The sequence below is a fragment of the Schistocerca nitens genome, chromosome 5 (genome assembly GCF_023898315.1).
Source record: "Schistocerca nitens isolate TAMUIC-IGC-003100 chromosome 5, iqSchNite1.1, whole genome shotgun sequence".
Lineage (NCBI taxonomy): Eukaryota > Metazoa > Arthropoda > Insecta > Orthoptera > Acrididae > Schistocerca > Schistocerca nitens.
The window spans coordinates 520,839,296-520,856,308 of NC_064618.1; the positions used below are offsets into that span (position 1 = coordinate 520,839,296).

The 17,013-nt window shown below is 45.2% G+C and overlaps 1 protein-coding gene across 3 annotated transcripts in view; it reads left to right on the forward strand.

Annotated features, from left to right (window-relative positions):
- LOC126259303 (protein spire) overlaps positions 1-17,013 on the forward strand; it is an 853,493-nt gene that overhangs the window by 264,339 nt on the left and 572,141 nt on the right. For all 3 annotated transcript variants that reach the window (XM_049955972.1, XM_049955974.1, XM_049955973.1), the window contains exon 3: positions 7,408-7,519. In XM_049955972.1, the coding sequence (XP_049811929.1) occupies positions 7,408-7,519 (112 nt within the window). The remainder of the gene's footprint in view (positions 1-7,407; positions 7,520-17,013) is intronic.

A 17,013-nucleotide genomic window follows, 5' to 3' on the forward strand; every position in this document is an offset into this window, starting at 1 on the left:
AGAGCGAAATTCGACGACTAGTACTACAGTTGTATTGCCTCCAGATCTTCGCCTTACGGGGCAAAGCACTGATGCGCAGAGGGATTCGCTCTAGTGGCCTTATGGCCCAGTAGGCATGCGACCCCTTTGCCTGGTCGTGACCATGTAGAGTTGCGACCCGGCGGCTAGCGGTGCATCAGCTCGCCGCCTATTACGCCCCGCTCTGGTGGGCAGCACCAAACACGGAGCCGGCGGTAACGGTCTGGTCTCGAGAGCCGCCGCCGCCTCAAAGCCAGCCGCCGGCTCTGCTGAATGGGCGGCCTCGCTAGCGGGCCACTTGCCACTCCACCTGCCACAGGCCTCGAAGCGTCTGAATGGACCACCTCACGTACATCTGGCCTCTTCACAGTTACGCGGTTTCTTCCTATCGCACGTCCAATGACCCAGCTGTCCGCAGCCTCGTTCGTCTCTCGACGTCCTAACATTCGTTTTCACCAAGGAACCTGAAGCTTCACGGCCTGACAAGAGAGTGATGCACCCAGAATGGGAGGAGGAAACGAAACGAAATGAAACTTCGCAGGTTGAAAGGATACTTGACGTTATTTCAGTGATGAAAAAAGTCGAGCCAAACTTTTAAAGAACTTACCAATACGAATCCACTTGCGTCCCTTCTGACCTAGATGCATGCCCTGATTCGGTGGGGAAGGGTGTCATAAAGGCTTCGCATTCTATCGTGAGGCAAACTGTCTGTCACTTCTGCAACTGCTTCTTGGTGTCTTAGATACTGCCACTGATAGAGAGTTGACTTCGGAGCTGGTCTCATACGTGTTCTATCGAGATCTGGGATCTTGCTGGCCACGAGTATCTCCAAACGTCACGCAGACAGTTCATAGAGACAAGTGCCATGTGTGGGCGAGCGCTATCCTATTGAAAAATGGCACCACAATACTGTCTCATGAGAAGTTACATATGAGGACGCAGGATGTCCATGATGTACAGTTGTGCCGTAGGAGTTCCCTCAGTTACTTGCAGCCGTGATGTACAGTCGTACGCGATGACTCCTCACACCACGACACGAGGAACCGTTTATGTTGCGGTGCTAACGACATGCGTGGGACGGTAATTCGCTAGTGCAGCTGTTGCTAGTATCCGACCAATGGCGCTGGATGAAACACAGGGTTGCAGAGAGTCCATTACTTGTTCTCCGATGGCAGCCGCAGATGTGAAACGCTTAGCATGAACTTCGTGCATAGGATGGTGATACTCCCTTATGGTGGACGAATGTGATCGACCGGCACCTTGAAGACGAGTGCGCCTGCTCTCACCGTCCCATTCAGTCCGTATGGGGCTACTCGCATATCCGAAAGCCACATAAATCTGGATATTGTGCGGCCAAATGGAGGCCCAGAATGAGACCAGTGTCAAATTTCGTTAGGTACCGATAACGCTGTCCCACACTGTACGCGGGATCTTCGTGTCGAGGCTCAACGCCTGACACCGTAAACGTCCCTTATGAACCTTACTAGGCCTGGTAACACTACTAAACACCAACAACTCTAATGCACTCTGGTGCCCGTTGTACCGGTCAGAGAGCTTCAGATCCAATCGTTGACATGCCAGCCTATGGTGTGTACGTGTAGTGTATGTTTACGAAGTTACATTAACATCCGACCACGAGTGCTTCGGAGTTTTTTTGTCGGGCATTGTGTGTAGTTGTATTAGTGTCATCAGTAATAAGCCAAACATCAATCGAAATTGTGTATGTATTCAAAAACCGAACATAATATAGTATTAATTTCGTAAGAGAACTGCGCAAGGAAGCCATCATACACGGCCAGGTGCTTTGGTATGTTTCTATTAGAGTCAAAGATACTAGCTGTGTAACTGACAGCAGATTGCTAAAATTACCACATTTTACCCGTGGTTAAGGACATTCGTTTCCATTCTTCACGATGAATGGAGAACAATCTTGAGCGACTTTACCTTGACACGCAGCCACTTTTCTATTCCTCTGCAAAGATTATCTGTAGAATTCATGTAGCAGCACTCCAAGTCCAAATGGTGTTCTATGAAGAATGAGGCGCCTACTTCTCTGTGGGTAGGAAAATTATTACGCTAATATTGCATACGTCACATCAGAAACAGTTACCCTTTCGTTGGAAGTATTCTATTACCTACAATGTATTCATAAAATGTGGTCGATTTACAAACGATTAAATTCAGTAGCTCTGACCCAAACGAGGAAAAAGTACGAGACCACCACCGAATTTAGCTGTCGATTCAGCACACTCGGGTAAAAAAAACCCTTACATAGGTTCAGTAGGTTTTCGAAGGATTGCACTCTTACAAAACTGAACACCTTAGAAGCAATAAGCCTGCTGCAATAGTTGTTGAGGATATCCGGCTATGGGTTTGCGCAGTACTCATTACAGTGCATACCAAATAATACGGTCGTAGGCCTCTCCCAAACATTGATAGTTACAGTTAAAGCCTGTTAATGTTTCATATTGGAATGCCACATCAATACAATCAACATCAGGTATTGGACATCAACTCCTGGATATATGCGTCCTCCAGACTTTTTCATAAATTACCGTCTGTAAAATCCTGAAATATTATTCTTCGTGTAGGCTGAATATTTTCCTAACAAGCGAATATATTTCCCGGGGTCTTCTGGGCGGACTGCTCGTTCATCATTTACGTATAGGCTTTATTTCCATTCATACTTTAAAAAAACCTATTTTTTTTTTCAAAACCCATTCCGACTATTTAAATCTTAAAACAGCATGTGGCCGCTGACTGTGAACATATTTAACATTAGATCTTTTGCGTTTGAAGATCGGTGCCTTTCGCAGGCAGCTTTATAATTAGCTGTCCATCCAGATGCGACAACTGGGCTCGCCAGGATCCTGAAAATAAGAAGAAGGAAGATGAACTTCGTCATCTCGTACAGTATGGTATACTGCCGGTGGTCTTCCCAGCAAGATACTGCGGCATCGTAAACGCAGTGGTTAGCACTCGGGAAACACCTGAAGAAGACCCCGGAGTTACGACGTCGGAATGCCTCCCGTGCCGGGAAGACACGGGCCACCGGCAGTACACCCAATTCTTGGAATGACAACCAAATTTAAAGATGAACGTGATTCATCGCCTGACGATACTATATCTAGAAACTGGTAATTTTCCATGCACTGAAAATTATATCAAAACAAAATGATGAGACTGTGGGCGTGTAAAATGTGCTGCTGTAAAATGACAGTTAGTATACAAAAATCACAACTTGGATGCAAAAGTAAAATGGACCCATGTTCACTAGTGTAGGTATGGCCCATGTCACAGGGTCATGGGGGGGGGGGGGGGGAGGGGGGCAATATAAAACCACAACTTGAACTACATGGTTTGATCACAGTACACACACATCAAGCTAGGGAGGATACACCCACTCTTAATGCCTATAAATCGTTAGGTTCGCTCAGTGCTAAATGCAAGTAGTGAATGTATGCACTCTATTTTGCTTAGGTGCCTAAACTGCTTTGGTGTACTGAGTGAAATGGCGACGGACAGGAAAACACACAACGCGTTTCCGTTCCTCGAGAATAGCAATTTTTTTCCCTACCGTCTTCATTTACACTGTGCGGTGTAGCCTAGTTATGAACACGCTTAGCGTTTCTCCTGCACCGTCCACGTACTGCCGAGATACCACGGAAGCCACGCCTGCGACGGCTAATTAGCCAGTGAGCGAGGAAATTCTCGCGGCTGCTGGCCTTCGCAGAAGCCGTAGGCGGGCGAGACTGCATCATGTGTGTGTGTGTGTGTGTGTGTGTGTGTGTGTGTGTGTGTGCGTGTGTGTGTGTGTGTGTGGGTGGGTGGCGGGCTTCGGCGGCGCCGCTGGGTGTCAATCAGCGCATTCTCGTTTTAAATCCTCAGCCGCGCATCGTTACGTGCCGTAACAATGTTGATGAGGCCGTTACTGTGACTTACGTCGTCATTGTCTGCTGACTGACGTTGGCATCCGAAGATTTACGGCCTTCCAGCTCCTCCCCACGCTCAGTGCAAGTTCGTGAGTTGCACGTGCACACGGCGTACTCCTGCACAACTCTTTCATAAATTTCTACCGATATATTAATTAGTATCAAAATTGTATCCAGTATTCTACGGCGTTAACAGGCTAGACAGCTTCTTATAACAGATACCCCTTAATGCGGACTTGTCCTGTTTTGGTACATTTTAGTATATCTTCCCTCTTCTGGACAGAAATTTTCACTCTACAGCGGAGTGTGCGTTGATAATAACTTGCTGGCAGAATAAAACTGTGTGCCGGACCGAGACTCGAACTCGGGACCTTTGCCCTTCGCAGGCAAGTGCTGTCGACTGAGCTACCCAAGCACGACTCACTATCCGTCCTCACACCTTTACTTCCGCCAGTACCTCATCTCTTACCTTCCAGATATCGTGCAAAATTTACAACGCTAGCACTTCTGGAAGAAAGAATATTGCGGAGACTTGGCTTAGCCACAACCTGGGAAATTTTTTCAGAACTGAATATCCTTTCTTCTAGTGCTTGTCTTGCAAGTTCCGCAGGAGAAGTTCTGTGAAGTTTGGGAAGTGCAATGTGAGGTACTGTCGGAAGCAAAACTGTGGGGACGGGTCGTGAGTCGTACTCGGGTAGTTCAGGCGATAGAGCACTTGCCCGCAAAAGGCAATGATCCTGACGCATTCCTGTGTGTCTTCCTGTAACAGGACCAGGGGACATCATCGGCTCTCCACTACAGCAGTTTTTTTAGTTAAATATTTATAGAGGAAATTCCGGAAAGAAACAACATATTTGCTCTATGTTATCTCATCTGTAATTGATAGACAAAGGCGATCTCAGTAACACCGGACTTCATGTACCTGTTGAATTCCGTCTGAAATCCCATCCATGCTTTGTCATTTAGACGAAATATAAAGTCGCAGTACACAATACAATTTTGACACTCCACTGCTAGTTTTCATTCTTCCGCCTCACCTTGTCCAAGCGGGAGGAGGAACGTCTTTCAGAGAACTTGTGCTCATATTTCAGAGGTCCAACAAAATAGAAAATAAATTTAGTTAGTAAGAAATCTCCATTAATAGAGCAACGTTTAAAAACATATTCCATTGAGATACACGGAGGAATCAATTCTCCATGGAAGGCACGCAGTAGAGACAATAACGTGCCGCTGAAGACGACTTACTTGAAGACGCACAATGTGGATAAGATTACGGTTACGATCGCTTGATAGAAAAATAAGGTACCTGTAATTAGATTCACTTGCCTTGTGCCGTCTTGACCCAAAGTTTATGTTGAACTGTTTGCACCAAATGCAGAGTCGTGCACAACTAGGTAATAATTTCACATTTTGTTTCAATCAGCCATGTGATGACTGAGCTTCGTGACGGTCATTTACGGGAAAAAATCTTATTTTCGTATCTTATCGCAAATTATTACAGCTATTACCGGTATCGACGTACAGGGTAGTCATTAGTTACATGATGATGATGATAATGGTGATGATGATGATGATACCGCGTACGATTCAAACAAGACCACGCTCTTAGAAAATACGCTTTTGAATCATAGTACCAATCACAAAACTAAAATAGGAAACTGGTGGAAGTTGAAGCAGAACGGTCCATTGACGCTCGCAGTCTTGTCAGGAAAGTCATTCACTTATTCATACAGCACAAAAATTCTAAATAAAATAATACTTCCATCCTAGAACTGCTCCTGATGGTAACCCTCGGTAGTATGACAAACTGCCTATTGGATTCTGTCTCCGATTCTTCGGCCGACGTTCATCTGATGATTTTACTGACGTTTCGCCAGCACGAGTGGCTGGCACTGTCAAAACTTATCATTAGATGAACGTCGGCCGAAGAACCCGAGACAGAAGCCAATAGGCAGTTTGTCAACAAGTGGCCACGAAAGTCTTAACAACCTCGGTAGTATAATGTATGTCTTCCGAAATCGATATTGGCATCTGAAATACATATTTAAAAAGTAGTAAAAAATGCAATCTATAACCCATGGGTTGGTTTAAACAAAGCAGTGCGGTACTATAGTCGAGTCGCTGTAAGAATATCCATCCATGACAGTTGTAGTGGGCTATGCGCAGGGGCTTCGCGCGCCTGCTGCAACCAGATTCTATAAACGTCTCTACTGCAACGCCTCATTGTTACCGGAGCTCTAGACACAGCTATTGTTTCCGCCTTGAGCCGTTAGCGCTTCGTAGTTGAATGCTGGTAACAGTGCTACCGGCTGTCAGGGATCAACTTGCACCGACGTAACTATAGGCTTGCCTTCCTCCCATCTTCCAACTGACTTAACCAGCCATTTATTGGAGATCGTACAGTTCAGTTTGGACAGCAAACCACGGTGCAGCTTGATATTGTAACATTAACAGGTGACTGCAGAGGTGAAAGAAGAGATAACAAAAAACATAGGAACGACTAGGTTAGGAGCTTTTCAAACTTTACCTACATGGCCATCGAACAGCATCTGGCACGTTTCCCCCACAGACCTAATAGACACATCAGCACCAGAGAGCAGCAGTAACAGGTACGTTACTCCTGCAAGTCAGAATTTATGTTTGGATATTAAAGTGAAGAAAAATATCAGGGACTCTGTGGAATGCGAAAGCGGACAGTTTCAGCCTTGCTGGCGAAGTTTATGGGTCTCATATTTTTCTTCTGTCTTCTGCAATTAGAGAGAACTTCGATGTAAAATTCCAGTGACAACGGAGAAATTAGTTTCAGCGATACAGATAGCCGTACCGTAGGTGCAACCACAACGGAGGGGTATCTTTTGAGAGGCCAGACAAACGTGTGGTTCCTGAAGAGGAGCTTCAGTAGTTGCAGGGGCAATAGTCTGGATGATTGACTGATATGGCCTTGTAACACTAACCGAAACGGCCTTGCTGTGCTGGTACTGCGAACGGCTGAAAACAAAGGGAAACTACAGCCGTAATTTTTCCCGAGGGCATGCAGCTTTACTGTATGGTTAAATGATGATGGCGTTCTCTTGGGTAAAATATTCTGGAGGTAAAATAGTCCCCCATTCGGATCTCCGGGCGGGGACTACTCAGGAGGACGTTATCAGGAGAAAGGAGGAGTTTGTGGCACAACTTGACTAGAAAAAGGGATCGTTTGGTAGGACATATCCTGAGGCATCAAGGGATCACCTATTTAGTATTGGACGGCAGCGTGGAGGATAAAAATCGCAGAGGGAGACCAAGAGATGAATACACTAAACAGATTGAGAACGATGTAGGTTGCAGTAGGCACTGGGAGATGAACAACCTTGCACAGGATAGAGTAGCATGGAGAGCTGCATCAAACCAGTCTCTGGACTGAAGACCACAACAACAATGTACTCGGTGCACTAAGAGTTGCTTCGGTGTGTTGCAGGTGGTGTTCCACCTGGGCCTGATCATCTACCGGGCGCTGGACTTCGGCCTCAACGAGCGCGAGGAGCGGCACCTCAGCCCCGACTTGGAGGCTCTCATCGACATGATGACAGGTAGGGCGCCGCCAGCATGTCGCGTCACTGCGGATGCGAGCAATGCGCACCTGCCGACTGAGATCTCCCAGGATATGTTTCCTAAGCGCGCTGTTGGACGGTAGCTGTAGAGAGTCTCCAAGAATTTACTACAAGCTGCAATGAAAATGTTTGAAGTACCCGGTTTTTTAGTCAGGGTGATAAAGTACAGGGAGCCGAAGGTTATCGACAACGTTTGCGGAAACCAGGTTGCAGATCTAGCTGTCGGAGAACGAGAAAAGAAGGCAAGGCTGCAGCATACCCCTCAAGTCATTCGAGCTGCATAAAGAGCAACCAACAAAGAAAATTATTTAAATAAAAACTTCTAATACAACAGTTCTTTTTCCTCCTAGACCCACATAAATTCCTAACTCATGCAGATACTCCTGAAAGTGTGCGCTTCGGGATTTTTAATAGTTGACAATATTTGTAAAATTTAAAACGACAAAATTTCCAGTTAGCGTGATGAATAGCAGCTAATCCTAAATGTGGAAAAATGTAAGTTAATACGGATGAGTAAGGAAGAACAAACCGGTAATGCTCGGATACAGTATTACCAGTGTCCAGCTTGACAGTTAGTTCGTTATATATCTGGACACAATGTTGCAAAGCCATATGAGATGGAGCGAGCATGTGAAAACTATGGTATGGAAGGCAAATGGTCGACTTCGGTTTATTGGGAGAATTTTCGGAAAGAGTGGGTCACCTGTGAAGGAGACCGCGCATAGAACGCTAGTGCGACCTATTCGTGAGAATTGCCCGAGTGTTTGGGATCTGTACCAGGTCTGATTGAAGGAAGACATCGAGGCAATTCAGAGGAGGGCTGCTAGATTTGTTACCGGTAAGTTCGAACAAAACTTTCGCAGATGCTTCGGGAACTCAAATGAGAATCCCTGAAGGGAAGGCAGCTTTCATTACGGGGAACACTATTAAGAAAATTTAGAGAACCGGCATTTGAAGCTGACTGCCGAACCATTCTTCTGCCGCCGACATACATCACGCGTAAGGAGCACGAAGATACGAGAAATTAGGACTCATACGGAGGTGTACAGACAGTCGTTGTTTCCCTCGCTCTGTTAGCGAGTGGAACAGGAAAGGAAACGACTAGTTTTGGCACATGGTACACTCCGCCACGCACCTTACGGTGTCTTGTGGAGTATGGATGTAGATGAAATAAAAAAAAGTGGTGTGCCTGCAAATATAATTGATGATGCATGAGCAGTCCACGAAAGTATCTGACAATTCGATTGCACTGCAAATTATACAAACTGTTGTACGATTTTTCACGACGGCAGCTACTGTCTTCACTCTTTAGATCTGTTGAATGCGCCCTTCGATTTTAGTTTTAATTTTTACACTACTGCCATAGCTACTAAAAATTCACAAGCGCATAATTTCAGAACTGTCTGTATGAGGTTACGAATCTGCATGAGGCTAGGGTAAATTTATATATTTTTTGGTCAGTTTTAAAAACATGTTATATTAAAAGCTTGTCATTTACATAATTATCTCCTGCCTTTTAAACTTGGGCGTGTGACATATTCCAATCAACTTCAAATATCTACAATGTTACTAAGGTTAATTTTAGTGTCGCTTCACCTGAATCAACCAGTATACAGAATGTTAGGGGCATAAGTGCAGGTTTTTTATTGGTAAGTGTGCTGAACAACATTACATCAGTTTGTACCTCGTTTGCAGACGAGTAACTATAGATATTAGGGGTAGAATGTTTTTATATGGTTAGTACCTCCAAGTACAGGTGGCAAGGGCCAGCCATTAATGCTAATTTTCTCCTGGGCAGCAGGTCAGGTGTAGAAGTGAGGAAGTGAAACGGGCAGTGTACACTAACAGACATAGCCGGGAAGAAACAACAAACACACTGAAGTGGGTACATAGTAAGGTACCAATGATTACAATATCTGTACCATGTATTGCTACTTCCTACGTATATCTCGCGAAAAGACCGTGAAGATAAAAATTAAAGATCATCGAACTCACGCGGACACTTACCAGTAATCATTCTTACCGCGAAACATTTGCGACTGGAAAAGGAAAAGGGAAAAACGTCAGTGGTACACAAAGTACCCTCCGCCACACATCAGACAAGAAAGCGAATGAACATTGCAATGTTATCCAGTTCTGAGCTATTTTGGACATTTAGAGCCCGCGACTTATGGAGAAGTAATTTTAAAATCAGTTGCGATGCTTGTACTGAATATACAAACAGACAAGAAATCGACCTAATAAAATGCTTTAAAATAAAGAAATTTCGAACATTAATTAAAGTTCAGAGAGATGAAATCGATACTTTGTTTGCTGTTGATATTCGTTCAGAGACGACAGAGTACGTCGAAGATCATGTGAAGGGAATGGCTACCGTCTTGAAAAGAGGTTGTTAGATGAAACTTTCTGGCAGATTAAAACTGTGTGTCGGAACGAGACTCGAACTCGGGACCTTTGCGTTTCGCGGGCAAGTGCTCTACTGCCGGAAGTAAAGCTGTGAGGACGGATCGTGAGTCGTGCTTGGGTAGCTCATATGATAGAGCACTTGCCCACGAAAGGCAAAGGTCCCGAATTGGAGTCTCGGTCCGGCACACAGTTTTAATCTGCCAGGAAGTTTCATATCAGCGCACACTCCGCTGCAGAGTGAAAATCTCATTCAGGTTGTTAGATCACAACAATATTAAGAGGAGAATAATGGTCTGTAGTCGAATTAGGCGGTTGTGAGGGAATTGGATATGGAAATAAGACACACAATATAATAGACTAGTGTTATTTGGGTAGCAAAATAACTGACGATGACAGAAGAGGATATTAAATGCAGACTGGCAATATCATTTCTTAAAAAGAATTTATATTCTAGAGTAACCGTATTACGTGGTCTTTTCTGAAGGCATTTGCCTTCAATGAAAGTGGAACACGAATGATGAACAGTTCAGATAAGAGAATAGAAGCTTTTGAATGGATACTGAAGATTGGGTGGTTAGATGAAACCGGTAATGAGGAAGTACGATGTCGAATTGAAGGGATAAGAAATTTCTTGCACAGCTTGAGTGATCAAGGGGTTCGTTGAGAGGAAACACCCTGAGGAGGAAGAGGAGGAGGAGTTTGGTGTTTAATGTCCCGTCGACAACCATGTCATGAAAGACGAAACTCAAGTTCGGAAAGAAATCGGCTGTGCCCTGTCAAAGGAACCATGCCGACATTTACCAGAAGCGATTTAGGGAAATCACGGAAAACCTAAATCGGGATGGCGGGACGCGGGTTTGAACCGTCGTCCTCCCCAATACGAGTCCAGTGTGCTAATCACTGTGCCACCTCGCTCGGCAAACACCCTGAGGTATCTACATCAACGGTCTGTAACTATGCTGCATACACATATTTTTTTTTACGCTCGCTAATGATGCGATAATTCTTGTCTTCTGAAGGAGCCTAAGGTGCCTGAAATTGGTAAAGAAATAAAATTTCTTTTTTGCAACTGTTTGCTAATTTTTTCAACATTTACTGAAGATGGATAAACTACGAAAAACCAGAAATATTCCCTTCTAATTGTACCGAGCAAGCTGGCGCAGTTGCGGCGACACTGTACTCTCGATTCGAGAGGACTGCGCATCAAATCTCTGTTAGACCATCCAGATTTACGTTTTCCCTAAATCGCTTAAGGCAAACGCAGATATGGTTCTTTCGAATGTGACTCCAGTAATATCCTCGCCAGTCTTCCTCAATTCTGCCGTGTGATTTGTATCTCCTAATCTCATCTTGCTTCCTTTGACGCCTAGTACGGCTTCGTTCTTTAGTTCCTCCCTCCTTATTTTCTTCAACAGTTTCCCCAGCGGCTGTATTTTACAAAGGCGTATCGTCGCCTCGACGTCGGCCAGCGGGCATACGTTTCTCAAGCAGCTCCTGCGAGGCAACAGCCGAGAATTATTGATCACGGGCCTGCGCAGTGCGTCCGCTTCTGAGAAAAGCTGGGGCGTGCAGAAAGGATCGCATACCCGGAAAGCGGTGCGATACGACGCCGCCAGCGACATGTAAATGGCGGAGAGAGCGGCCGTAAACTGGGTCCCCGAGGCTCGCGTCGTCGATGGGGAAGTGCTTTCCGGAGCCACTCGCCAGCGGCCTCCGACGCACATCGTATACCCCCCGTCGCCAGAGAAGCGCACACCTCTTATACGAGCTCGGTAAAGTGACCCGTCGAGCTCCAAAAGGCAGAGATTAGCCACGTCCTAACGTTCGTCTCGAAATAGGTCGACGATCAGAGGCGTACGAAGTCACTAATTAAAATTGCTTGACAAGACATGTAAAATATTAGAACGGATTACACCGAGGTGACAACAGTAATGGGACAGCGATATGCATATGTACAGATGACGGTAGTGTCGCGTACGCAAGTTATAAAAGGGCTATGCATTGAGGGAGCTGTGTCATTTGTACTCAGGTGAATCCCGTGAAAATGTTTCCGTCGTGATTATGGACGCATGACGGTAATTAACTGACTTCGAACGCGAAGTGGTAGTTGGAGCTAGACGCATGGGACATACCACTTCGGAAATCGTTAGTAAACTCAATATTCCGAGATCCACAGTGTCAAGAGCATGCAGAAAATACGAAATTTCAGCCATCACCTCTGAGCACGGCCAAAACTGGCCGACGGCCTTCAATTAACGACCGAGAGCAGTGGCGTTTACGTAGAGTTTCAGTGCTAACAGGCGAGCAACACTGCGTGAAAAAACTGCAGAAATCAATATGGGAGGTACGACGAACTTATCCGTTAGGACAGTGCGGTGAAATTTACCATTAATGGGCTATGGTTGCAGACGACGGATGCGAGTGCCTTTGCTAACAGCACGACATCGCCTGCAGCGTCTCTCCTGAACTATTGACCATACCGCTTGGACACTAGAGAACTTGGAAAATGTGGCCTGCGCAGACGAGTCCCGATTTCAGTTGGTAAGAGCTCACGGTAGGTTTCGTGTGTGGAACAAATCCCACAAAACCATGGAACCAATTTGTCAACAAGGCACAGAGCAAGCTGGTGGTGGTTCCATGGTGGTGTGCAGTGTGTTTACGTGGAATGGACTGCGTCCTCTGATCTAAATGATTCCATCATTGACCGGAAATGTTTATGTTCGGCTACTTGACCATTTGCAGCCATTCATAGACTTTATGTTCCCAAATAACGATTTCATGTCACTGGCGCACAGTTGTTAGCCGGGCAAAAGGCGATCCGAGACGGTAATAGGAGGTATCCCATGATTCTTATCACCTCAGCGTAGAACTGGTTACAGCTGCTTCACTTCAGAACTGATTACAGTTCCTTCGCTGTTTTACAGAGAGAAATGGCCATAAACGCTGATGAACCAAAACATTACGATCACCACCTTATTGGGGTATTAGTCCACCTTTCGAAGGTAGTATAGCAGCGTTTCTGCATGACACGCATTCGACAAGGCCTTGTAGATTTCTGGAGGTATGTGCGACCAGACGCCTTCGGAGATCATCGCGCGGTTTCCGTAGATTACGGACCGGTGATTTGCGGACGCAGAAATGGAACCGGCCAGCGTCCTCTGGGCTTAGATCAGGCGAATTTGGGGGCAGAGACGTCAGTATGAGTTCGTGTTTCTCAAACTGCTGTAACGCTGTACTGGCCTCCAGACATCGACAATTATCATGCTGGAAGATGCTATCGCCGTCGAAACGACATCAAGCATGAAGGGAAGCAGATGGTCCGGAATAATGTTCACATACTCCATGGTTGTCTCGGTGTGTAGGATTTGTACTACAGGTCCCATGGAAGCCCAGCATAGCGTAGTACTGCACGGCACGGCACGGTGCATAGTTCGAGCAGCAGTTAGGCTGGATAACGACGTATCTGGACACAGCCATCGACCTGCTGTAACAAGATGCGTGGCTCATCCGACACTTCCATTTACACACGGTCCAATCTCGATGATGCTGTTCCCATTCCGATCGTAACTGATGACGTCTGTGGGCCAGTACGGGATCGCATAGGTAATGTCTACTACGAAGCACCATATTGGGCACTCTTTGCTAAACCGTTTGCTACGAAGCACTTGTGACTGAAATAGTCTTGTGTTGTGAGATCTTTTACGGATGACCTTCAAGGTCTGTGATGAGCGCTGGACGTCGAATACCTTGTCGCTTAATCGTGGTTTCACCGTCGATCAACCACTTTCCATAGATGCTCATGACTGTAGCTTCGTTAACAGCCAACCAGCTTCGTTCCCACGCGCGGGTTCATGGTAGATGATGATGATGATGATGATGATGATGGGGATGATGGGTTTGTGGAGCGCTCAACTGCGCGGTTATCAGCGCCCGTACAAATTCCCAACCTTTGCTCAGTCCAGTCTCGCCACTTTCATGAATGATGATGAAATGATGAGGACAACACAAACACCCAGTCATCTTGAGGCAGGTGAAAATCCCTGACCCCGCAGGGAATGGAAACCGGGACCCCGTGCTCGGGAAGCGAGAACGCGAGCGCGAGACCACGAGCTGCGGACTTGACAGTAAATCTGCTTTTTGTCCTAGTCGCCTACGTCAGTGGATTTCCCTAGTTGCGTCCCGTATCTTCGTTAGAATGATACGCCATTCATCTGTGCTCGGCTTATATAGCTTCCTTATCGCGTCATGTGCCTACAACGCCTCCAGGTGATATTCAGTCTCGCCGTGGGCAGTGCTCATAATGTTTCAGGTAATGAAAATACATTGTACTAATTTTCTATTATTGGAAAGTTACGAGCTCGACATAAGGAAATACCACGTGGAATTGAACAGTGGCTGCAGAGTAAGTTGTTGCGAAGGCAGGCAGCTGCAATGTAGAAGTGATTTTCGAATATTTGTATGTTATGAATGGGCATATTTAGGCCCCTACATAAATTAGAGCGCGTGTTTTGATTATGATATGATAGATCCAAATGAAATTTTCAATTTGCAGCGGAGTGTGCGCTGATATCAAACTTCCTGGGAGATTAAAACTGTGTGCCGGACCGAGGCTCGAACTCTGGACCGCTACCTTTCGTGGGCAAGTGGTCTACCGACTTTTATTCCACGAAAACAGTAACAAAAACGGCTAGCTTACAATGAAATGACATAAATAAGGTGACAGATAATTGCTCTCATAAATTACAGCATTCACAGAATGAGGAATTATTCAGTCTTTAGCAGTAGCACACATTTAACATCTTCACTGTCACCTTCAACTGGTGGCAGTTCAGCATGCACATTTTCTTCTTCAGCAGCCTGAGGTTCCTAATCATTTCCCAGACCCAAATTAATCATTCAGTAAATCCTTGATATGTGTTCCATCTAGGGTAAATTACATGGACAGAGCTATCACGCACGACTCGCGACTCGTTCTCACAGCCTTCCTTTCACCAGTACCTCATCTTCCAGTATTGCAAGTTTTGCGGGAGAGCTTCTGTGAAGTTTGAAAGGTAATTAGACAATGCGTATTGCTATATAGGAGACTGGCTGGCTAACTGGGCTTATGAACCATTCACATGATCTGAGAGACCACTGTTGCAGATGTAATGCTCACAAGCGTTGATGTTTGGTTGTAACAGTCTAGGGGCTACTCGTGTCGTGTTGGATTAAATAGCTACAGTGGGCGTTCGGAAGAAGGAGTAATTCTACCAGTTTACGCTTCACACCCTGTATGGATATATACCGAAAATTCTTAAGGATATAGAATAAAGCGGAAGTTGTCTCGTAGGGCGACAGTATTTTTTATCCAGCTGAGGTGCTCATACAAAGTTCATTGTTTGCTGATAGAGTTGAAGTTGACGTCCTGCTGCAAGCCACCAAAGTGTGAGAAAGCTGCGAGTCGCCGCCAGTCTGATACTGTTACCTGCGCCGTGTTGCAGTCGGGCAGAAGGAAACTGCTGAATTCTGCCTCGTGAAAGCCAGCGCGGCCGGGGCGGGTCGGGCTGTCGTGCGTGGGAGTGGCCAGTGCGCTGTACCGGGCGTATAAGGGAACCGTGATGTCACGGCCCGCCAGCCGCTTTCTAACCAACACCTGCTCTGCATCTCCACCCAAATCTGCGTCCACATCTACACCTCGCAGATTACTGTCCACTCCACGCCGATGAAGCTTCCAGTTGCTCACATTCTGTTCAGGGTCGCTGCAGGGCGACCGTTATGGCGTTTTCTAAACTCGACGCCATTAAACAGTTAAATTCTGAGCCTGCTTAGTGTTACTCCACAAGTACATATTTAGGATTTCTTGTAAAGCTTAATGAATAAACTACACTGGTCGCAGTCCATTCCAGGAGTTTGATGCCACAGTTCACTTACGGTGCTGGCATCGTGTTCCATATAATTGCCTTTATTATGTGCACAGGATTCACATACATAGTCACAGTACCGACAGACATTGTACATGTTTCCCCAGTGGTGCCAACCTAACTTTGAAAGGCAGTCATAAATATACAGATATTGTTCACAACGACCTACTTCAACATTAGCTCACACAGGAAAAAAGAAGAAAAATGTCTTTCCCTAATAGTTTAAGGGATACTAGGCCAAAAATACGAAATGTATTGTAAACATACACTTCATAGTAGAATTAAGCTGCCTGATGGCTAGCACAGTTTTAATTTATACTAGTTTTTACATAAGAGTTGGTCGTTTTGTTTATTAATTAATCGTAATGAACATTAATGCAGTAGAAACAATATTTGACTCAGCTATTCCATCCTTCGTTTTGTCACCTTAGCAAAATAAAACAAATGTGTTATTAACGGGCCGGCCGGAGTGGCCTTGCGGTTCTAGGCGCCACAGTCTGGAGCCGAGCAACCGCTACGGTCGCAGGTACGAATCCTGCCTCGGGCATGGATGCGTGTGATGTCCTTAGGTTAGTTAGGTTTAATTAGGTCTAAGTTCTAGGCGACTGATGTCCTCAAAAGTTAAGTCGCATAGTGCTCAGAGCCATTTTGTTATTAACGAAATTTAAAACGACTTTGAAATTATGTCTCACTTTAAAGGAAATTTTGCACAGTTCAAAGCTGGTGTTAGATTTAGTGAATCTGTAATATTTCCGAAGGTGAATTTAAAATTGATTAATATTGTATTTATAATGATTTACCTGATGCAAAAAGGGTTACAGTTCTGTGGGTGAAACACATTTGTTTCTCTAGCATCAGTTGAGTGCATGTTACTTTTGAAAACTGTCGTTTATTCAATATTGCCTCATAAACTGTTTCGTTGGTACCAGACAGAGTTTTGTAATTTCCCAAGTGAATAGGTCTCCAGTGAAACCCATTATCCTGTTGTCATTTTTATTTGTTATAGAACTTCAGTCCATGGTAGCAAAACATAGGATGATGAATTTAAGTGGTTTCAACATTTGCATAAATCCTAAAATATGGTTTCAGAAGATTTGAATGGTCCTTTGTATCAGCAAACACTCAGCAATGTAATGCTTTGTTACAAAGATGTCTTATATATAAAAA